General features: G+C 38.9%; 1 protein-coding gene across 1 annotated transcript; it reads right to left on the bottom strand.

The window, feature by feature from the left end:
- Window positions 1-506: 506 nt before the first annotated feature.
- Window positions 507-23,539, bottom strand: FAM221A (family with sequence similarity 221 member A). Its single transcript, XM_026706406.2, has 7 exons — window positions 23,281-23,539; window positions 16,487-16,660; window positions 13,132-13,322; window positions 10,445-10,651; window positions 6,806-6,919; window positions 6,636-6,724; window positions 507-2,665 (listed from the first exon to the last, which is right to left on the bottom strand). The coding sequence occupies exons 1-7, from the start codon at window positions 23,343-23,345 to the stop codon at window positions 2,594-2,596; spliced, it is 912 nt and encodes a 303-aa protein (XP_026562191.1). The 5' UTR covers window positions 23,346-23,539; the 3' UTR covers window positions 507-2,593.
- Between the last annotated feature and the right edge of the window lie 1,601 nt (window positions 23,540-25,140).

The following is a 25,140-nucleotide window of genomic DNA, read 5'->3' as shown; positions in this document are numbered from 1 at the left end:
TGTGGTTTCATCCTTCCCCCCTTCATTTGACTCATTACAGTTTGCCTATCAGAACCGCTTTACAGATTTTCCTGTGTGCTTCATCTTAGTTTGGTGCATCTGGAAGAGAATACTCGTGCAAATGCTATGTGTTGATTTTAGTTTGGCATTCAACACAATCATTCTTCAGTATTTGGTGAACAAAGTGGGCCTATTAGGTTTTAGTAATGTAACTGGATACTTGATTTCCTTATTGATAAGCCCCAGTTTGTGTGAGTTGGAAGAAAAGTTTCCAACTCTATCTCCTTGAGTACATGATCCCCACAGGGCTATGTCTTGAATCCACTACAGTTCAAGACCCAAAACCACTATGCCAAATCTGCTACGAATCATATTAGATGACATGGCAGTGGTAGGTCTTATCCGGGACAACAATGAACATGCTTATAGGAAAGAGGCGAAGACTCTAGTAGATTGGTACTGTTCTGACCCAACCGGGTTCCCAGAGAGCAAACACAAAGGCAGATCCCACACCTTTCAAGGTTTAATCACGAATGCTGTTCCTTTACAGATAAAAGGCTGCTTTCCAATAATTATCTCCGACAAGAAACAGCCTTGCCAAGTTGTTTGTCAAGGCTGCCAAAAACCCAGAGATAAGAACTAATTTACAAGATTCACAAACTAAGATGTCTACTAGTTGAGCTTAAGAGCTTCTTTGCTGTCTGCAAAGAACAGTTTTTCAAACCTGGCTTTTATCCTCTTGAGGGAGGGACTATTACCTTGCAGCCTTACTCTCGAGTTGCCTGTACTGCTGTAATTGTTCTTTCCTCCGAGTAATCCTTTGTGCATGTGCACTTGGCACAGACTCCTCAGGAACCTCCTCATCACTGTTGCCAGCCCACACAATCTCTGAAGACAGCAGTCCACTCCCTAATGGTCCTGGCCCCTCATCAGAGTCATCACTCTCCTCAGCCATCTACACCTGCTGCTGGCTAACCATAACAGGTACAATAAAATAACCTGATTCTAAACGTTAATAAAACAAAGGAGATCATTGTAGATTTTAGAAAGAGCCCCCATAGCCCTATTCCATTCAATATCAAGGATGCATCTACAGAGGTGGTCAACAGTATTAAGTATCAGGGGTGCAAATAACTAACAGTCTGAACTGGTCTCTCCGCACGTTATCCTTAGTGAAGTGTGCAAACCAGTCTCTACATTTCCTGCATTGGATGAGAAGTGTGCATCTTTCTCCTTATGCCCTGGTCACTTTTTACAGAGGCACAATTGACAAACTGCATCACTGTTTGCTTTGTGGTAGCATTGCTTCAGATAGGTCGATACAGAGAGTGGTAAGCACATCCGAGATTACAGGAAGCTTGTTTCCCATTACTGCTTATAAGCACTATGTGCTTAGAGCTCAAAGCATTGTTAGAGACCCCACAGTCCCACTTTACGGACTGTTTCTGTTTCTCCCCTCTGGAAGGAGGTTTTAAAGTATTTGTAGCATGACTATCAGATTCTGTAACCACTTTGTTACCTATGCCATCAGTGTGATAAACTCACAAGATTCATTCTTCTCACTGTGTACATGTATATGCAAACTAGACTGTGTTGTTTCTCTATGTTATATATGTGGGTACATGAATTTTCATTTTAATGTATGCTGATTAGTGTTCCTTTAAAACGACAATAAAGTTATTCTAAACCTAATTCTACTGTTATTAGAGATTAAGATCCATTTTCAGATAGGATCTATGAACACTGGTATAATTAAGGGATATACTATTAAAAAAACAAGGCATAAGGTGTATGATATCCAATCCAAACCTAGTAATCTGTCAACCACATTTTACTGCATTATTTTTAGATAAATCAATTCAACTCTATAAGTAGTCATCGATTTACAACAGTTCATTTAGTGACCGAAGTTAGAACTGCTTTGAAAAAAAATGGCTTATGACTGTTTTTCATACTTAAAATAATTGCAGCATCTTTATGGTCATGTGATCAAAATACAGACACTTGGCAATTGACTCATATTTATGACAGTTGCAATGTCCTGGGATTATGTGATTACCTTTGTAACCTTCTGACAAACAAAATCAATGGGGAAGCCAGATTCATTTAACAACCATGTTACTAACTTAACAACTGAAGTGATTCACTTAACAGCTATAGCAAGAAAGGTTCTAAAATGGGGCAAAATTCACTTAACAATTGTCTTGCTTAGCAACATAAATTTTTGGCTCAATTACCATCTGTAATTATTATTTGTTTTTCTTTATTATGAATATTTTCAAATTTTGAAATATTGAAAAAAAACCCACAAATGCAAATCTTTATTAACGATAAATTCTTCTGAAGAAGTAGTTCTCAATGTTTATACTATAGTCTTCTACCACAAAACCTGAATTTTTACCATTGCTGATTTTCAAGTATGCAGAATTAGATGTATAATATTATTTTGCTTCAATGCCTGAAAAGAGGTACAGTATAATTTTATATATAACAAAATTGGCATAGAAAAATAAACAAACTGTATTGTAGTTACTGAAGACAGACAGACAGATGGGGACAGAGATGCTGATAAATTACAATTAATCCCAATATATTATTGATGATGTTGGGTCTTTGTTGGCATAGGACTTTTGCCTTTCTGATTCCTTGCCTTCTCTTGTTTCAACTGTAATGAAAATAATAATAAAATCACTTGAAACATAAGCTCTCCTTGTTTTCTTCAAACTATAGAAAACAACTTTCATCTAGTCCCATTATTGCTACATTTTCTTATCCTACAGCATTAGAAATTTTCTTTACAGGATGCATCTACATCCAAGTGCCCATATGAATTGACACAAACCCACAAATTGAAATGAAGGCAGTCTCAGCGTCAGCAAAGCCAGGCACTTTAGGACCACAGTAGCACTGGCTGGGCTACAATTTCCAACCTGATAGAAGCTCGTTGACTGGAGAATCTAAACATTTCTGCCTAAAGATGAGAGCCAATTTTTTTGCCACATTCCTTTAAGGCCAGGCTGAGTTGTGAACTGGGAAAGTGGCAGTTGACAGAGGGGTGTGGTTAAATAAATGAAGGACTCAGTCTTTGGGCAGAAAGGCATGTATCCAGGGGTGGGATTCTACCAGTTCTGTTCACCTCTGTAGAACCGGTAGTTCTGAAGAGCAGCAGGTACAGAACGGGTTCTATGTCTGCTACTGTTTTGCCCCACCCACCCGCCCGGGCTCTTACCTGACCTTTATTTCCTGCTTTTTCAACCGCAGCTGCTTTGCGTGACACAGCTGTGGTTGAAAAAGCAGGAAAAAAGGGCTTTTCCAACTGCTGCGCACTTGCATGAAGCACTGCTTAGCTGTCCGGGCAGCTCAGCAGGTCGTAAATTGTACTCGCGCGACTCGCACATGCACGCATGACATGGGGAAACAGAACCAGTAGTTATACCAGTCGGATCCCATTACTGCATGTATCTACCCATGTGTGGATTCTCCAATCAACGTGCTGGAGAAAGGCAGATGTGCTTCCTCTAAAACCTTTATTGCTTTTGAATCAGCACATTTCTCATTACTATTTTGGGAATCCATGATGGAAGCATTTTAAACAGCTGAAGAACTTGATCAGTTGATTAAACATGAAAGTAAAAATATGTATTTCCAAAACTGTATTTTATCTTCGTTTCTGCAAAATGGAAATATTAAAAAGTAACTATGGCCTTCCTCCAATCTATCCTATTATATGTCACATATTTCTATTCCTTATACCATGTTTCTCCAACAATACGTCCCCCCAATAAGAAGTCCCAGCATGTTTTCTAGGCATAAAATGAAATTAAGCTCCTCCCCCCAAATTTAGGCCTATTTTAAAACATGCAAAATGGAGGGAAAGGGGGGACCTGCTGTTAGAAACATCCTGCGGGCAGCCATGCCTCGCCACCAGCCGCTCCTAATGACCGATCATGGTGGAGCGCAGAGGGCTCCTGAACCCCTGCCAAGCGCCTTTGCTGCAGACCCGGGTCAGTGGGTGGGCAGCATCGGCATGGATGTCTGCCGGCAGCTTTTCAGCCACTTCTCGGGCCTCCGTAGCTTCCACGATTCCTGCTGGCGCTGGTGCCTCTCTCACCAGCACTGTCTCCAACAACAGCGTCTGAGGAGTACCCACTTTTCCCCTGTCTCCACAACAGGGGAAAAAAAAACATTTTGAGGTACCTGGGAGCACCATACAGTGAGTTTTCATTTAATCCCGAGTGGCTAGTTGGGCATGAGAAGAGCCAAGCAAGTGTCTCTGCTGCTGCTACCCTTGGTGCTCCAGCCTCAGGCTCTGCAAGTTTCCAAAAGTCCTGATGCGCAGCCCGTTCCTGCATTCCAAGCATGCCCAGGCCGAGCTGCAGCTGTCCCTCTCTTGCCAGTGCCATCTCCAACAGCAGCAGCAGCAGCGGCGGGAACCGTGGAAGTTACAGAGGTGGCTCCCCCGCCCGAGAAGCGGCTGAAATGCTTCTACGGTTCCCACTGCTGCTGCCGCTGTTGGTGGAGACGGTGCTGGAGAGAGAGAGAGACAGCTGCAGCTCAGCCTGGGCGCGCTTGGAATACAGAAATGAGCTGTGCACTGGGACTTCGGGAAACTTGCTGAGTACGAGGCTGGAGCACCAAGGGTAGCAGTGGCAGAGACGCTTGCTTGGCTCTTCTCACAACAACAGGGGGAAAAAAAAACATTTTGAGGTACCTGGGAGCACCACGTAGTGCATTTTCATTTAATCCTGAATGGCTGGTTGGGCATGAGAAGAGCCGAGCGAGCGTCTTTACCGCTGCTACCCTTGGTGCTCCAGCCTCGGGCTCTGCAAGTTTCCAAAAGTCCCAGTGCACAGCCCATTCCTGTATTCCAAGCGCGCCCAGGCTGAGCTGCAGCTGTCTCTCTCTCTCCAGCGCCGTCTCCAACAACAGTGGAGGCAGCAGTGGGAACCGTAGAAGCATTTCAGCCGCTTCTCGGGCGGCGGAGCCACCTCTGTAACTTCCATGGTTCCCACCGCTGCTGCTGCTGCTGTTGGAGATGGCACTGGCAAGAGAGGGACAGCTGCAGCTCGGCCTGAGCATGCTTCGAATGCAGGAACGGGCTGCGCATCAGGACTTTTGGAAACTTGCAGAGCCTGAGGCTGGAGCACCAAGGGTAGCAGTGGCAGAGACACTTGCTTGGCTCTTCTCATGCCCAACCAGCCACTCGGGATTAAATGAAAACGCACTGCAAGGTGCTCACAGGTACCTCAAAATGTTTTTTTCCCCTCTTGTTGCAGGGACAGGGATGGGGGGGGAAGTGGGAGTGACTCAGACGCTATTGTTAGAGACGACTCTGGTGAGAGAGGTGCCAGCGTCGGCGGAACCATGGAAGCTACGGAGGCCCGAGAAGAGGCTGAAACTGCCGGCGGATATCCATGCTACCCCCACCTGCCTGCTGACCCAGGTCTGCAGCAAAGGTGCTTGGCCGGGGTAGGGAGCCCTCTGCATTCTGCCATGATTGGCCATTAGGAGTGGCTGTTGATGAGGCGTGGCTGCCCGTGGGGCGCTCTAGGCAAGGGTGCGTGGGGGGGAGAAATTAATTCACCCCTGAAAAGACAACCTAGCCATTTTTTCGGGGCTCAAAAACAAAAATTAGACCCAGCCTTATTATATGAGAAACACGGTAGTTGTTAGGAATGATAGTCACCTAACAGTTGGGTTGGCAATGTATAAACCAGGATAGTTATTTAATACTGTTGTATCTTCAAGAGACTGCTGTAATTATGATTGGCTGAGGTTCCTCAGACGGCCATAAGATGGAGCCAAAAACTTGGTTTGTTCTCTTCTTGCATTTGCCTTTTGCCTGATCGTTGTTCTGCTTGGATTGCTGTGACTCTTGCAAACTGTTAGCAAACTCCGTTTACAGGAGGTAAAATGTACATTTTACTATTCAGTGTATCTGTATGCTGGTTGTGTGTTATTCTTCACTACTCTCACTACGTTTCCCTGAGTGCACTCATTCTCCTAACGAGGAATACCACAACAGTAGTTACTTATTGTTGTGCAATGCTTTGGATTTGATAAAGAAGTGCTTTGGATGCATAGCAGAATGAATCAGTATTCCAGCAATTCAATAAAGCAACTTTGCTGTTTCCAGGACTGTAGGATTATAGGCAAAGTCTCTGTACAGCAGACACATAATTCTGGAAACATAGGGTATATCACTGATTTAATAAGTTATAAGCAGATATTATAATGTACTAAAAATTCCAGAGCACCTTTTCAAAACAAAATAACTGCACAGCTTCATAACAATTTCAATTTTTTCTAATTATAGATAAGCAGAAATAGAAAACATAAGAAGTTTATCAACTTCAGTTTATCAACTTCAGATATGATAAAAGATAATTACAGCAACAGAAATAAATGGAAAAAATCACTGGTGTTCAATATAAATAACACAAAAATTGTTCTTTGTTTTTGCATATCACGACAGTCCTGATATTTCCATCTAACTATATTCAATTTTCAAATATCACTACAGTTCCCCAACATACTATTTAAAATCATCAACACATTATTATGCCATTTGAAAAGAAATATTTTTAAGTAGAAAGAAATGCTTCTGGTTTAATTAATGTGTACTGTGGACTTACCTGTGCCTGATACTGTCTTTCAAAATAAGCCATATCATCTTCTTCAGATCTCCTTAAACTGGAAACTTGCATTGTTGTACCAGTACTTCCTTAAAGACAATATTTTTATTAAATTTTAAAATGCATTTAAAATCTGTTTAATCAACTATAAAAAATGTAAAAAACATTACCATCTGTTAATTGGGAATAGGGCTGCATAGAACTGGATGGACCTTGGAATGCTTTTAAAAATGGATTATCCATGTTGGTTACAGGAGCTTCTAAGAATTGAGTAGAAGGTGCTCCTGAGCAATAAACAAACATTAGCAAATTAAAATTAAAGTACTACAGTCAATAAATAAAATCTAGGTTAAATATTTGTTCAATTAAGACCACCAAAGATATTGAACAGCATTTCTATTAGATGATGGTGCAGTATAAAATGAACAAATTGAGCGTGGATAAAATAGCATAATCAAGATGAATCAAGATTCATCAAAACAGTTAATTCTATTTTCTGTAAATCATATTGCATGTATCAACCTAAACATTCAGTCATTGGTTAAATTGTCAACAAGAAAATCCTGAAAACAGCCAGTTAGTAAGGTTAATAGAAAACTGCTGTGGTTCGTTTCCTTTTGTTTGTTTGCCCTGTCCCAAATTATCAGTATAAACCTCCAGCTTGAGATAATATCCCACATATCAAATGGAAGTGGAGTCCAATTCACAGCATGTTTGAACATAAATAAAATTTATTATTTTATAAATATTTATTTTATACTTATTTAGAGTCACCTGGCAGAGAAATGAATGGCAAAAATTCAATAAAAAATAAACAAATGTATAAAATATAACAAGTAATATGACGTAACACATTTCTTCGTCTTTAAGTGCAAAATGCATATTTTGTTGCAAAATGAGCACTACTACTTATTTGGAAATAACTATGAAATGGATTTTAATAAGACCGATGATTAAGCTGTTATTAAAGTAAAAAACAATCAAATATATTGACAGAAACAACAATTAAAATGTATCCAAAAATAGCTTTCTTACATCTCTGTAAAATGAGAAGGATGAGGGAAATGAATACCTATTGTTGCTTATTTTCTATTCTGTGTCTGCTATGTTCTCAACCAAAGTCCATTAAATTATGTTTTTATTGTTTTATAACTCAAAATTTAACTTAAAAGACTTTTAATTATATTTAATTTAAAAATAAACATATGATAATATTATCTTTAGTACAGCTATTTAAGATAGCAATTTTAAAATGTAAATCTGATTGTTCCTCTGTTTTATGTTTTTTTTAGATATGTATACATTTTTGGAGAAAAAAAGATATGACTGATCTATAAGATATACCATGTTCTAATACATATCAATTTTATAGAAGACAATGTTGAAAAAGCACTACACAATCTAAAACCATCTCTATCTATTGGACCAGACGGAATATGTGCCTACTTCTTAAAAAAGCTATCCACTGCCATAGAAGAACCTCTAAGCATAATCTTTGAAAAATCTTTCAGGTCCAGCTCCTTGCCAAAACTATGGTCACAAGCCATGGTCATCCCCATCTTCAAAAAGGGAGACCCCAGCCTAGTTGAAAATTACAGACCAATCTCTTTATGCTGCGTCACCTGTAAAGTCATGGAATTAATTATTAACCAATCCATCATCCTCCACAAGAGACAAACAACCTACTCTCTAATAAACAATTTGGTTTTAGGAAAAAACTATCATGTAATCTGCAACTCTTACACTGCAAAAACATATGGACTACACAACTCGATCAGGGCAAAGCAATAGACTTCTGTAAAGCCTTTGTTTCAGTGGTAAAACTACTCCTAAAATTAAAATCTTACGGTATCTCTGGACACCTGCATAACTGGATAGAAGTATTCCTGTCAAACAGACAACAAATGGTCAAAATTGGGAGCGTCCTATCAAATTCTGTACCTGTCGACAGTGGTGTCCCCCAAGGCAGTGTTCTAGGACCAACTCTTTTCATACTCTACATAAATGACCTCTGTGATCCTATCAAGAGCAATTGTGTTCCCTTTGCGGATGATGTAAAGCTGTTCAACACCACAGGCAATACTGCTATCCTTCAAAAAGACCTTGACTATGTATCAGAATGGTCAATCAAATGGCAACTTCAAATCTCAACAAATAAATGCTCTGTTTACATATTGGCAAAAAAAAATCAGGAAATAAAATACAGGCTGAATAGTCAAGACCTTGTTGATGATCCAAGCTCTGTAAAGGACCTTGGAGTACTCATCTCTAATGATCGAAGTGCTAGAGCCCACTGTAACTTCATAGCCAAAAAGGCATTAAGAGTTGTTAACCTAATCCTACGTAGCTTTTTTTTCTGGTAATATCACACTACTAACTAGAGCATACAAAACATTTGCTAGACCAATACTCGAATACAGCTCATCAGTCTGGAACCCACATTATGTATCTGATATTAGCACAGTTGAGAAAGTCCAGAAATATTTCACAAGAGGAGTTCTCCACTCCTCTACTCGGTAGAATACCTTATGCCACCAGACTTGAAATTCTAGACCTAGAAAACCTTGAATTACGCCATCTTCGGTCTGATCTAAGTATGGTATATAAAATCATATATTGCAATGTCCTACCTGTCAATGAATACTTCAGCTTCAACCATAACGACACAAGAGCACACAATAGATACAAACTCAAGGTTAACCGCACCAAACTTGATTGCAGGAAATATGACTTCAGCAACAGAGTGGTCAATGTCTGGAATACTCTACCTGACTCTGTGGTTTCTTCCCCAAACCCCAAAAACTTTAACCTTAGACTGTCTACTATTGACCTCACCCCCTTCCTAAGAGGTCTACTGTGCCTACTGTCCCTGTCCTATTGTTTCTTTTATTTCTTTTATTTTTCTTATATGTATCCATGTATTCATAACTATGCTTTTACTTATACCTATTATCTTGTAAGCAATTGACAAAAATAAATAAATAAAATAAAATCTTTATAGGAATATAGAACACCACAGAGGTATTCCAGTAACGGCCTGTTGCTAACTGTAAATGACACTCCTTAATTTACAACAGATAAACAAACCAGCCTAATCAGCGATGAAGTTCTATTATGAAAGACTATTTATATTAAACATAGACTGTAAAAGATTTGAAAGTCAAGCACCTCTATGTCGAAATTAAGCTTAGATAAGCATTAAAAGTCAGAACAGTTATTCAAAATCAATGTTCATAGATTTATAAAGCTGAAGGAGGCAACAATCTAAAACCAACCCCATGTTGGAATGCAGTATTATAACTTCAAATTCATCAGGAAGAAGAATTGTAAACCTATTAGAATTGCAAGTGATCTTCAAGGTAATTCTGTATAAATCAAAATATGGTAATACTCACTTATTAAAAAAAAGTTCAAGCATGTGTACTTAACAAAAAGAAAATAACAGTTTAGTAAAATAATTGGATAGCTTAATTGTGTGTCTAACAACATTATTGCTGTTTCAAGTAAGTCTTGATAGTACTATAATAGATTTCATAATCAGACATAATTACTTGAAACAGCACTAATGTTGTTAGACACGCAATTAAGCTATCACAATTGTTTTATTAAACTATTATTTCCTTTTTAAGTTATGTTATTTGTTCAATGCATATCCCATATCTCCACTCCACCCCAGTTTCTTCCAGGACTTCTAAATTAAATATATAGCATGCTCAATGCTTGTCTTCCCCCAAACTCCCTAGGATAAGTTGGCTGAGAAATACCAAGGCAATCAGGTATAATTTTTTAAAAAATAATTTCATCCTTACCCACTCCACTATCATCAAGTCTCATGTAGCCTTCTGCTAAGGAACTAAAACCTGTTAGTCCCCCCATTGCAGCATAAGGGACATTGTGCCCAACTGGCTTTCCTTCGGCTAAGCGTTCCTCTTTTGTTTCCACTATAGTTTCATGAGAATATGCTGGGTGGCCACATCCACAAGTAAAGCAACTGTGAAACCCTGCACATTTGGAACCTAATGCAAAACATAGTTAGAAAATGTCAGAATTTGTTTGAAAGGTTTCCACTCAATGTCAATTTTGCTTGCTTTAGCCTTGGTGACATAAACAATTGCTACAACTGAAACCTTTTAATATTCATATGTGCATTATTTAAATAGGACAGACATGAGGAAAAGAATAGTAACTTCAAGATAATTATTTCTACATCTGGAATCATAAACACTATTCTTTGCTTAGATAATACACTGCTCAAAAAAAATAAAGGGAACATTTAAACAACACAATGTAACTCCAAGTCAATCACACTTCTGTGAAATCAAACTGTCCACTTAGGTAGCAACACTGATTGACAATCAATTTCACATGCTGTTGTGCAAATGGAATAGACAACAGGTAGAAAGCATAGGCAGTTAGCAAGACATCCCCAATAAAGGAGTGGTTCTGCAGGTGGTGACCACAGACCACTTCTCAGTTCCTATGCTTTCTGGCTGATGGTTTGGTCACTTTTGAATGCTGGAGGTGCTTTCACTCTAGTGGTAGCATGAGACAGAGTCTACAACCCACACAAGTGGCTCAGGTCATCCAGGATGGCACATCAATGCGAGCTGTGGCAAGAAAGTTTGCTATGTCTTTCAGCGTAGTGTCCAGAGCAAGGAGGCGCTACCAGGAGACAGGCCAGTACATCAGGAGACGTGGAGGAGGCCGTAGGAGGGCAACAACCCAGCATCAGGACTGCTACCTCCGCCTTTGTGCAAGGAGGAACAGGAGGAGCACTGCCAGAGCCCTGCAAAATGACCTCCAGCGGGCCACAAATGTGCATGTGGCTGCTCAAATGGTCAGAAACAGACTCCATGAGGGTAGTATGAGGGCCCGACGTCCACAGGTGGGGGTTGTGCTTACAGCCCAACACCGTGCAGGACGTTTGGCATTTGCCAGAGAACACCAAGATTGGCAAACTTGCCACTGGCGCCCTGTGCTCTTTACAGATGAAAGCAGGTTCACACTGAGTACGTGTGACAGACGTGACAAGGTCTGGAGATGCCGTGGAGAACGTTCTGCTGCCTTCAACATCCTCCAGCATGATCGGTTTGGCAGTGGATCAGTAACGGTGTGGGGTGGCATTTCTTTAGGGGGCTGCACAGCCCTCCATGTGCTCGCCAGAGGTAGCCTGACTGCCATTAGGTACCAAGATGAGATCCTCAGACCTCTTGTGAGACCATATGCTGGTGCGATTAGCCCTGGGTTCCTCCTAATGCAAGACAGTGCTAGACTTCATGTGGCTGGAGTGTGTCAGCAGTTCCTGCAAGACGAAGGCATTGATGCTATGGACTGGCCTGCCCGTTCCCCAGACGTGAATCCAATTGAGCACATCTGGGACATCATGTCTCGCTCCATCCACCAACGCCATGTTGCACCACAGACTGTCCAGGAGTTGGGGAATGCTTTAATCCAGGTGTGGGAGGAGATCCCTCAGGAGACCATCTGCCACCTTATCAGGAGATGTCCAGGCGTTGTAGGGAGGTCATAGACACGTGGAGGCCACACACACTACTGAGCCTCATTTTGACTTGTTTTAAGGACCTTACATCAAGGTTGGATCAGCCTGTAGTGTTTTTTTCCACTTCAATTTTGAGTGTAACTCAAAATCCACACCTCCATGGGTTGCTAAATTTGATTTCTATTGATAATTTTTGTGTGATTTTGTTGTCAGCACATTCAACTATGTAATGAACAAAGTATTTAATAAGAATATTTCATTCATTCAGATCTAGGATGTCTTATTTTTATGTCCCCTTTATTTTTTTGAGCAGTGTAATTTGCAGGTGAGCTAATTTTGCAAGGAGTTGTCTGAGAATAGGAACAGTCATTGTGTGTTGAGGATCTCCTATTTGGAAGCAGCACATATTTGAATATTGTGTATCATTATGCAAATTAGCCAGATTTAAAGTACTTATTTATTTAACATATTTGCTTGCTTCAATCGAAATTTACACTTGGCAGCTCACATAAAAATTCAATATAAAACAATTTTATATTAAAATAAAATTTTTATTTAAATATAAGACATCTAAACAAAGATAGAGGATGGTGACAATTCAAATCAGAGAAAGACTTTCCAGAAAACTCAGTCTTTATAATCTTATAGAGACCAACAAAGAAAAGCCAATCAAATCTAGGGAGACTATTCTACAATATGGGGACTGCAACAGAAAAACACCTCCTTACTCCAACTCCCTGAACTCCTAATAGTATGGAATTTGCAGCAGCTTCTCCTGAATAGATTTAATCAGGCAGGCCAAAGCTGGCTGAATAAATATTTATGGAGAACCTTGAATTAGTTTCCTGGTTGCAGAATTTGAAATATATTAGTTATTTCCAAAGCAATAGATATACATTGTTATAATGCTGAGACAGTATTTAAAAAAGGTATCTGTGGATAGTAGTTACTCTTAAATATGAATTACTCATTTAATCAAAGTCAAAGTACACTTACACATATTGCATAGAAATCCAGTTGCTGGATTATGCTGATCTGCAAAATGCTTACATCTACAGCGGATGGGCTGAGTACCATTAAGAGGAACAAAATTATAAGATTTGCATGGACACCGACTCACTCTACAAGGAATAGAAATAGGACGTTCTTTTGGAATCACTTCAAAATCTGTTTTGTGTTGTTTATACCTAGGAAAAATTTAAAAAATGAAGATGCACTGTTATTATTCCCTTATTAGAATATTTAAAGATCCTTTTATTCAAAGACATTCAATTATTTTATAAAAGGGGCAAGGCCAATACTTCAAAATCTCAACTTTAATCCCAGATTAAAATATGCACCAATCTTTTAACTCAGAGGCCCCAGCTTTGTGGACTGTTAGGGAAGGGGAAAAGGGATGCTTCCGCATGAGCAGTTAGCATGGGCACCCGCTGTTCGTGCAAGTGGAGCTGTGCACTCGTGCTCTTTTATACTGCTTTTGCAGTCAGGTTCCAGTATTGGGCCACGGCCTAGGGATTGGAGGGCCCTATTTTAGTTGATTCCTAGGATTGCTAAATTTTCTATTTGTGTTGGGCCGATAATTTCTAGAAATATTGAGGTTTCCAAAGTATGAATCTCTGAATGAATCCTTCTCAGCAGTAGCACTTGAAATGAACTTTGTCCTGAATTGAACATACATAATCCAAAATGAAAAGTCTAATTTTCTCAATACTACAACCTTATGTTCATTTTATTTATCGATAAATTACATAGAAAAAAAGACCAAGGTCATGACTTTTTCCTTGTTGAACAACTCAAAAGTGTGTGAGAATAAGGACTTCCGGTTGACATCACAGAGAGACTGGATATGAGGAGCAGGTCTCCGTGCTTCTGTGTCGATTTCTCCCCTTTGGTGGGTTCCGAAAAAAGCCAAAGCCGACCTGTAGGGTGGCGAAGCAAAGAGGGGTGCCCTGTGAGACTGCAGAGAGTTGCAACTCCTGCTGGACTCCTGTTTTTTTCCCCCCTCTCAGATACTATGAGGAGAAGAGGCAGCCTAAAGATGCCTGCCATGAAGCTGTAACAGCTGAGGAATATCTAAGACTGATGCTGGAGCTGAGTTAGTGAGTGAGGGGATTCTTTTTTATTTAAAACCTAACCACAAAAGGAAAAACTTCAGGAAAAGAGACACTCATAACTATTTGCTAAAGCAGTGACTAAGCACTCTGAGAAAAAACTTCAGAATTGAAAGAAAATAATTAAGAGAAGAAAAAAGACTTTTTAAAATATAGAAAATTGGACTTTTAACCTGAGCAGGTATTGTTCTGGAAAGGCATTTTAAAAGTACTGGAACTATGTATTTAAAAAAACTAACTTTGTTTCTATATTTTGATTTATTATTTGACTAAAACTGTTTAACATTGAAATCTAAACTAAGAGTACCATCTGCTGACAAAAGGAAAGTATAACATATACGGAAAATTCTGATAAGGATTTGTTTTATGCACCTACGATGTGACTACTGGAGATTCAAATAGGAGAATAAGGAAGATATTTTCATTAAAGAGACCCTGAATGCTATGATACAAGACTGAACATATAAAGGGAATTTAAAGAAATTCTGGGAAGCTCTTGGGATTATCTAAAGGGACAGATTGATTAACTATGGAATACAAAAAGTTGTAAATATTGAATTTCTTTTGGTGACTTTAGGCTTGAATATATGGTTTTTGGATTATTGGACAAGAGCGGGACTTATTAAAACAAGATAAGATGCTCCATCAGAAGGAATTGAGTGGAACTTGGGAAGAAATATTGTCGATGTTTCAAAGCATTAAGGACATTCTGATAAGAAACCACAAGGAGATTAAGAATTTAATGCATGGCATGGATGAAAAATTGGGAAATATTATACAAAGGACAATGAGTGATCAAGATGCCCAGGAAAAGGAGGAACCAATTGAAGGAGCAGATGAAAAAGCAGAACAGATTAACCAACAAACAAAACAAGATAACAAAAAAGAGACAATAACAAAAAGAACAATAATTGATGAAATAAATCAAAGAGAAAACATTATAAAAGATTTAAAATGGGAACCAGAGACACAGGAAGATATTTTTGAAAGGGAGATAGGGGCATGGGTAGATATTTTAGAAGCTAGACAATGGAAAAGGGTAGAGATGGAAGAAATGTTTAAAATGGATAGTCAGGACGTAGATGCAGATAGGTATAAAGATCCAAGAGAGGAATATGGGAGGCAAGTTAAAAAATGAACAATTAAAGCTTTAAAGTGGACAAGAGATGACAGATAGGAAGGATTTGTTCTTAAATATAATGGTGGCATGATTAAAAGTTAGAGTAAGGATAGAACTAAGAGGGGGAATATTAGTAAACACATTTTTATACAATAAGACAAAAGTAATAATAATAAGAGAGAAAATTAGAAATTGAATGATATTATGTATGTTTAAACAATATTGTGATTGGCATTGGAATAACATATTGAAACACTGAATAATTAAATAATGAAAATCTATAATTTAATACAAATATGTGTACCAATACTAGAACTATATAAGCTTGAGGAATGTAATAAATATGATAAATAGCACTATTTTTATTTGTACTAAAATGTATGATACCCTGTGCCACACTGTTCACGCATTGATATGGATATAATGTAAAAAAAAAAACTTGAAACAAAAAGATGTGTTTGAGAATATGTATGTGTACACACATACACGTACCAGTACATACAGTGCTTAATATATTTAATTATATATTATAACTGAAGAATGAACAGATCTACACATTTCGAAGACAAAATGTTTCTAACATAATAAAAGGAATATGAGAAGTTAAAGCTTTACTTTTTCTTGGCTTATATTTGTGAAACCAACCAATAGCAGAGAAATAATATTCTGTGCACAAAAGAGTTGTTATTGAGTCTGATAGTACAGACCAGAAGAGTACAGCTATTGAGCCATTACCATTGAAGGTAAAGATAAAGCAAAGCACAGTAATAATTCTTTTTTACTTCTCACCCAACGAAAACCATACTGGAAACAAAGAAAGGAATACAAATTGGCATTATAAATGTACTATCCCAAGAAAAAGATAGTTCAAAAGTATAACCATAATTTTTAGGCAATATCTGCCTCTATTTTATGCATTTTTGCATTTTCAACAAATGCAAAACCACTCTTAAAAAAGACACAGATAAAAATCATTTGTGGGAGTATTAGTCTTCCTTTTGAACAAATATTTTAAATATACAATATATATGACTATTAAAGACAATATTCTATAATCAAAGGGTTTTTTTAAATCTAAGATAAATTTTAGTGCATCTGGCACAAATAAAGAATGCCTCACCTGTGAGAACAAAAGCAAGGTGTTTCTGGACCCACGAGTTTACAGTCAATGCCTGTTGGTGATCTCCAGCTCACATATAATCTATTTTGCAACCGAATTGGTAATACTTGTTTCTTATATTGTTCATATTCTTCTGGGGTAAACAGTTTCCCACCATCATCTTCTCCTACAATTCTGCAAAAGTGTTGATTTCTGAAATACTTTACATTACACATTTAATTAAAACTGTAATCAACAACCCTTTTAATAATATGCACACAGACCACAAGAAGAACTTGTCATATCATGAGTGAATGAGAGACAAAATATGATAATCTACCGTGTTTCTCAAAAAATAAGGCTGGGCATTATTTTTTGTTGACCCCCGAAAAAAGGGCTAAGCCATCTTTTCGAGGTTGCCTTAATTTTTCCCCCACGTGCCTTGCCTAGCCCTGAAAATCAAGGGCTATATTTGCAAACTAGGATGCATGGTGTGATAGGCTACTGTGTGTGTGGTGTGATGGTAGTGTGTGTGTGTGCCTGTGTATTTACACCCTTATCAGTGAATGGCCATGTTCCCGCGACACCCATGCAGCCAACTGTTTTCCACGCTGTGCATCATGCCAGCTCAGCCTGGGCAGGAAGTTCTCGGTCCAGCACGTTGGCAAACCCACAGAGCTCCATTAAGCACTGAATTCTGCTTGCACTGTGAACACGCTCGAGCTCGGATCAAGCTGCAATGCTCGGAACCGTTACTCAGGAGGCTGCTTTCTTAACCTGCCTGCTCGAGAAGGGCAGAGGGACGAAGACTGCTTGGTTGCTTAGAGGTTCCTGGCCCCAGGAATGCCCTGCATGAGAGACAAAGGCAAGCGGGCCGCCTTTCCAGCGCTCCCGCTGTGGTCGGTGCTCCATCACCTCCCCTTCCCAAACACAGACAAGGCTGCTCATTTGTGTGGTGGGTGGTAGATTCCGGATCCACTGAGTGCTGGGGTGCAAGTGTGCAGCCCCTGCTTGGGTGCTGCCGGGCTGTGCTTTCAGCCTGCAAGGTGTGGCCGGCAGGAGGCGCTGCTGCCATGTAAGGTAAGAGCGGCTGGTGGTGGCACTGGAAGCCAGGCTGAACGGGGCAAGTGAGCTTGCGGTCCCCAAGAGGGGAGAGCCGTGTGGACTGTGCTGCCGCTGCTCCTGGTCGTGCTCAGAGCGGAGCATTGGTCAAAGGGCAGTGCGCCAGCAGCAGGCTGGGCAGCTCGATCCTACACGGTCTTGCCAGAGGCTTCTCTGTCGAGCCCTGCTCTGTCTGCTAGAGGGGACACGGATGGAGTCCATTTTAAAGTTAGCTCCCGCACCCTTGCTGGGGCTGCGGCGGGGGAGGGGGAGCTGGTGCCCTTTGCGCAGATGGGAAAGAGAAGGCATCCACCTCCTGGTGTGGCCCATCTTTCCTGCATAAAAACCCCAGAGCCGCCTGACTGAAGCACCACTTTTTGTGACACCCTTGCCAGGGATATTGGGCCGGTGATCTGGAGGAGAAACAGCTTTGGGGCATCGGTAGACTTAAACATGCCAAGGATTTGAGAGACTTTGGTGTTAAGATTTTCCTGCAAAAAAGTAAATAGTATCAGCTGTGTTCCTGGGACAAGGAGAAGGACTTCTAGGGCTGGATTCCTAGGCTAAGCAAGGCTGCGCGTGGGATGAGTTCGGCAATTTTCACTCCCCTCTGCCCTTCTTCTCCCCACCCCCCGCTCCCAGGTCTCTTCACCTCGTGTTAAATAGACCCAAATTTGGGGGAAAGGACTTAATTTAACAACATGCATACAAAACAATGCTTTGGGGGGACATATTGTTGGAGAAACATGATCAGATTCTAAATCAGAAAAGACTTATTATCCTAAACATAATTGGCTGTGATTGCTTAATATAGTTGGTTAACTTATCAATAAGTTAACCAAACAAATCTCAAACAAATTTTCAGGATTTGTATACTTACCATAAAATGACAAAGTTAGAATGATTTTTTTTACTTACGTCTGTGTGAAAGTAAGTCAGAAATTATTCTTTTCTATTGTTCCTTTTCTCTTTCTCTTACTTTTACTTTTTTCTTTCCTTTTTATCAAATCTTTTCTCTGATTATCTTTTTTTTAAGTTGTTTGAAAAAAATGACAAAGATGGATTTACAGAATGATCTTGGACTTTATGGTTACATTGTGAGTCACTTAGGTGCACAGAGAAATTTCCAAACTATACAGGATTAACCCTGTTCAATAATTGTTCAGTTTACTCTTGTTTTTGCAAGGAACACATGTTTAAATTCTTATATATGCTGTCCTTTGTATGAAGGTGCACAGGGATGAACATAATATTTTCTTTTTTATAGTAATTTTTTATAATTACAACAGTAACAATATTAAAAAAGAATAGAAAAAATGGAACATTTAAGAAAAAAGAATAAAAAGATTGGAACATGTAAGAAAAAAAGAAAAAGGAAGAAAAAGAACAGAAATGGAAAAGAAAATATAAGAATATAGCAAAGAAAAAGAAAAGAAATATATAAAGTGACTTCCCATTTTCATTGCAAGTATAAACAATTTAATAACATATCACCTTCTCCTAAAATACAAATAAACATTTATTCTTTCCCACATCTCATCCCATTTATATATAAAAGAGGTGGACAGTTAAGAAACTTCAAATATATATATATATATATATACACATATGTGTAAGTGTGTATATGCATACATACAGATTCATATATTGTTTCTTATATTGTTAATATTCTTAAGCCTGGTGACAGCAAAAAAACATTAAGGATTAATAATACATCTATTTTAATCTGGATCAAATTAATCAACTTTATATTTCTTCCTTTTGTTTCAAACAATCTTAATCTTTAGTTTCTTTAAATAATGTTGTTAAACTTGATTTCATTTCATTTCATCAGCAAGTACTTTTATATGTCCAATGTAACATATTATCCATGTTCAGTGTCAATCTTATCAGATAGAGAACTTGGTCCTCTACAATAACATATTTTAGACATATTCTCTCTATAGAGGCAAATACTTTTAAAATTAACTTCAAAAACAACCTTCACATATGTCCAATGCTGAAACATTTTGTTTCATTCTGTAATTCTAAATTGAGTTTAAGTGTTATCCTCCTTTAACGTAATTTTTAGTTCTCTCTAGTATTCAATTTTTAAAATCTTACTACGTTTCAAAACAAGAGTTTTCTCATGAGAAGAATTTTTTATAATTAATTCCAAATTATCTGGAGCCTTAATCAATTTGTACTTTTTAAAATCAAAGTTTTAATTTTGCTGACTTTTTTTTAAGGGTCTTCAATTTTTTAGTTAAAAGTATTTTTTAAACTAAGGATTGAAGAAAACTGACTAGGTGCTATAAAAACATTTCAATCAAAAGGTTCCTAATACAGTACCTGAAAAGCACTTGATGAGCAATTTCCAAAAGTGGTTGGAAAAAGCAGTATAGAAACTTAGTGTCCTTTCAAAGTCACAGTCTTAGCAAGATGGCTATTCCCTAATCTCTCACAGCTCTAAACCTGCCACAGCATGATATCTTGTGATTTCTTCATACGGAACTGTCAGGAGCACTTGTGGGTGATCTCTCTCCTTGTCTGGGAGGGGAAGAGCTGTCTACACAGCTTTTCACTGTGCCATGATCATCAGTTCCATTTATTAAGTTAGATATTTCTTCCCCTGAGGTCAGACATTATTTTTTTAACTTCCTACCTGTACAATAAAAGCTAAGAAATAGAAATTACTGGAATAGTTGTCTGAGCAGTAGGGAAGAAAATGCAACAACAGTGAGTAATCCCTGGACAAGGATATTCATATACAATTTTATTCACATACAATTCTGACTCGTGGTTTATAAAATTAATTCAGACAACCATATGAATACAATATACTGAATCATAAACCATATTGGCTGGATTCTCATAATACATTGGGCCACAAATTAGCCAACTATATTTTAGCTTGGCATGTTCTGTAAACTCAGACAAAGTAGCACTGGAATAGTGCAATCATTCAACAACCATTGAGTTTGAGTTGCCCTACAAAATTCAATGTCAATGTATATAATGGAAAAATGGAAAAAACAAATAAATAAAATTCAGTCAAACAGACAAAGATAAAAGCAGCAGCATGCACCTCATGTATAAAGACTAAAATATCTTAAAAATAAGTACAAGGATTATAACATAACCAATATCACCTTTCAAAATTCCCAGTCTTAATATATAGGTCAGCGGTTGCTAACTGGTGGGCCGTGGCCCACTGGTGGGCCATGAGAAAATTTTGGTGGGCCTCAGAGAAATCTCACCTCCAGAGCACCCCCACAAAGCAATTAATCCAGGCTGCACAGAAACACAAGGCTGTGCCACCCACATGGCCCGCAGGAACCCTCCCCGCCCACTCACTCCTTACCTAGCAAACTTGTCTGCTAAGCTGCTATTTTTCTTTTTTCCGACCATCATCTATTCTGCTGTGCCGGGAGATTTAGAATAACTAGGAAGCAGGAAATAGTTGGATTTCTTGCTTTCTAGCTAAGCATAGCGGAACCTCCCTTAGGACTGAAGGTTTGCTTGCAAGCAAATTCAATGCACAGCAAGCAAATTTGAGAGACTGAGCTAGCCGATGGCAGATAGATCACTGAATGATTCTGTGAGCAACTCAATCTGCCTGCTTTGCCTGATTTTGGATAAAAGTTGTTTTTTAATTAAAAAAAAATCAATATTTACATACTTGGTGTGTTGTGAGTTTGCTTGCCAACAAATTTTATGAGTTTGCTTGCAAGCAAATTTTATGTGACAGACTGAGTTAGCCAATGGCAGATCGATAGATCTCTGAAGGAATCTGTGATTCTGTGAGCAACTCAATCTGCCTGCCTGCTTTACCTGATTTTGGGTAAAAGTTGCTCTTTTTTTATAAGAAATTCAATATTTATAGAAATATTTATATTTACATACAAGCCATGCCCAGCCAGTCACATGACCAAGCCACACCCACAAATTAGGCCATGCCCACAGAACCACTTAGTGGTCCCTGGGATCTGAAATTATGACTTCAGTGGTCCCTGAGGTCCGAAAGGTCCCCTGATATAGGTCACTTCAAAATATAGCTTCTATGGCTTTAGCATGGAGTGGATATTTAATCTATCAATGAAAGCACATACTAAAAAGAAATCAGAGGATAATATTCTAAATGAATAATGTACAGCAGAACACACTTTGAAATCATGTTTAAATATTTATGCATAATGTGAGAAGAGCTCCAGCATGGATCAGAATATTGGGAATACTGTAAATGCACCTTCCTCCAAAATTTCTCAGCTTTCTCAGCAATTTATAAATATGATTGCTATTAGGCAATATGTACTGTTTTGTTCAATAATGCAGAATAAACTGTAGATTAGTTAACTGAAGTTTATTAGTCCTCATCAAAATGAAACCATATTTTAGATGTTCTGTAAAAATGACAATAATTTCCTTTTTTAATCATCAGGATGAATCTCCAAATATATGATAAATTATTGATCCAGAGTCAGACTGAACTCTGCAAACAGCCACAAATGTTCAATCTATCTATCTATCTATCTATCTATCTATCTATCTATCTATCTATCTATCTATCTATCTATCTGTTTGTAGCACCACAAGGAAATTGCCAAACTACGTTCGGTAGCATAATCAAAATGGCAAAGAGCAAGCTATACTGCACCACAAACAAATCAATGCTGGATAACAATCTCAGTTGGATATCAATTGTAGTACTGGAGATTATATAACTCAATTCAAAGGAGTTAATGGAGAAAAAACTTAGTGTGTTAAAGCATATGGAAAGCAGTTGAAGAGGCCTTCATCCTGCAATAAACTGATTGTGATTAGCGGTTGAATTGGGACTAGAACCACCTCACTCCTTTTCTGCTCCCAATTCACCACTCACTCCAGTACACCTTAAAGCCTGAAAGGGGGTGTTTTATGCATACTACTCTAGACTCCTGACTCTTACTCTTCAGACTACTCAGTTTAGACAAGGAGCTTGACTTAGGATAGGTAACAGTTCTTTGGGATCTGATTGGAGCAGAAAATGAGTCTTAGAAATGTTTTAATTAAGCACTATATGAATTCATATGCTAGATTGTGATGTAATCAGCTACTTGGAGGCTCCAGCTTTTGTGCAAACCGAATTCATAAACAGCTTGTATACAATACATGGCTATAGGTGAACATTAGTGGAGTCAGTGAACCACCGTTTAGAGGTTATTGTGTTCCAATAACACAGCCAAAAAATGCTGAAGCCAAAAGTGCAATGGAAATTCCCTATTGGAAAATGAGTCTTAAGTCAAAATATTTCTCTGACTCTTAGCTCTAAAGAACAGCATCTTCAGAAAGTGAAGAAATTCTTTCTTATATATGCCCAGAAGACATTTATTTCTTTATACGCCCCAAGACCTCCAAGTCTTAGGGAGTTGTCCCATGGTTTACTGAATCAATTAGATTGGGTGAAACCGCATGCAGTAAATCCGTCGATTCCATGTTATTGGATTTCTAAAATGTGTTGCTGATTCAGGTCAGCAACCCTAAGTTTGCCGTAGAGTTTACAGTGCAGCCAGGCAAAGAGATCTAAGCATAAAGAAATCCAAACTGCCACCAAACTATCGCGCGGGTCTTTAAACATAATCTAAATTAAACGCGGGTCTTTTGAGACCCTCTGCGAGGATTGCCTCTTCTGTACAGGATGCCTTAGCCACGACTTTTCGATGGATAAAAAGAGGCCGTTCAATTAGTTTCCTTACCTCTTATATTCCAAGTAGTCGTCTATGGCCGCGGCAGCCCCGGACTGAAATGTCAACCGCTCCATTAGTTTGGGAACAGCCTACGGGATATCCGCAGCAGAAATGCCCTTTCGCAGATCCCGATAAGTCTTTCCAAGAACCCGAGACACGGAGCGATAGCCTCGCGGGAAGAGGAGGCGGCTCTCTGTCAGGAGCGGTTGGAGCCGCGGTGTCGCTCGGGAGGACTCGCCGCTGCTTTGGCGGCAGCGGTTTCAGAACACTTTCAGCGCCTACGTTGGTTTTGAATAGATTTCGTTGAAACTGCCGCTCTTCGGTTGCTACGTGAACTGCTTCAGCGACAAAATTACAGTTTAAACGATTTTGCGATGAGGGCAGCTAGTAAAGAAACACTAGCTAGGCCGCCTTCCCTCCTGAAATTGAGTTTGCACAGTTGCAGAGCAACAAACTTTGCCTGTCTAGCCAGGGTAGTTAATGCTTCAGTGGGTCATATTAACTAAAGACCGGAATGGCGATTCACTAGTAACTACAGTACTTATCTATCTATCTATCTATCTATCTATCTATCTATCTATCTATCTATCTATCTATCTATCTATCTATCTATCTATCTATCTATCTATCTATCTATCCATCCATCCATCCATCCATCCATCCAATACCACTCATGCATCATCACAAAATCCAGAACCGTAAAGCCCACAAACTTAAAATTTGCCACTTATGTTCCTCTTGGCTTCTAGGTGCTCACTAAGAAAGAATTTTTCAAAATGACTATCAGAGCATTAGTATTTCATATTTTATTAATATGCTCTGAATGCTAAGGAGTTCTACTCCCCCCTCCCCACTGAAAAGAACTATGTTCTAAATGTAAAACACAAGGGTCCTCTTTCTAGACTTCAGTTCAGCATTCGATACCATCATTCCAGACATTCTTCTAACTAAACTAAACCAGCTAGCAGTACCTGAACACACTTGTAAATGGATCATACGTTTCTTAACAGAGAGGAAGCAGCAGGTGAAGCTAGGCAGAATCACATCTGATACCTGTACAATCAGCACAGGAGGCCCCCCAGGCTGCGTGCTTTCTCCACTTCTCCCTATATACCAATGACTGCATCTCAAACGATCCATCTGTTAAAATACTGAAGTTTGAAGATGATCCAATAGTGATTGGTCGACACATTTGCATACAGATTGGAGGTTGTACAACTTGCCTCATGGTGTAACCGGAACAATCTGGAACCGAACACACTCAAAACTAGAAATGGTGGTAGATTTTAGGAGAAACGCTCCCATACTACCACCTCTTACAGTACTAAACAACACAGTATCACCAGTAGAGACCTTCAAATTTCTAGGTTCTACTATATCACATGACCTAAAATGGACACCTAACATCAAAAACGTCATCAAAAAAGCACAACAAAATGTTCTTTCTGTGCCAACTCAGAAAGCTCAAACTGCCCAAGGAGCTGCTGATACAGTTCTACAGAGGAATTATTGAGTCTGTCATCTGCACCTCTATAACTATCTGGTTTGGTTCTGCAACCCAACAGGACAGACACAGACTTCAGAGAGTAATTAAGACTGCAGAAAAAATAATTACTACCCACCTGCCTCTATCGAAGACCTGTATACTGCATGAGTCAAAGAGGACTGTGAAAATATTTATAGACCCCTCACATCCTAGATATAAACTGTTTCAACTCCTACCCTCAAAACGACGCTACAGGACACTGCACACCAGAACTAGATATAAGGACAGTTTTTTCCCAAACACCATCACTCTGCTAAACAAATAATTCACTCAACACTGTCCAACTATTTACAAAGTCTGCACTACTATTACTACTAATCTTC

Source organism: Pseudonaja textilis, chromosome Z, assembly GCF_049901715.1.
Source record: "Pseudonaja textilis isolate UNSWEBS1 chromosome Z, rPseTex1.2, whole genome shotgun sequence".
Taxonomy (NCBI): Eukaryota; Metazoa; Chordata; class Lepidosauria; order Squamata; family Elapidae; genus Pseudonaja; species Pseudonaja textilis.
The sequence above is the reverse complement of the archived record's forward strand: the minus strand, read 5'-3'. Positions and strand labels throughout refer to the sequence as shown.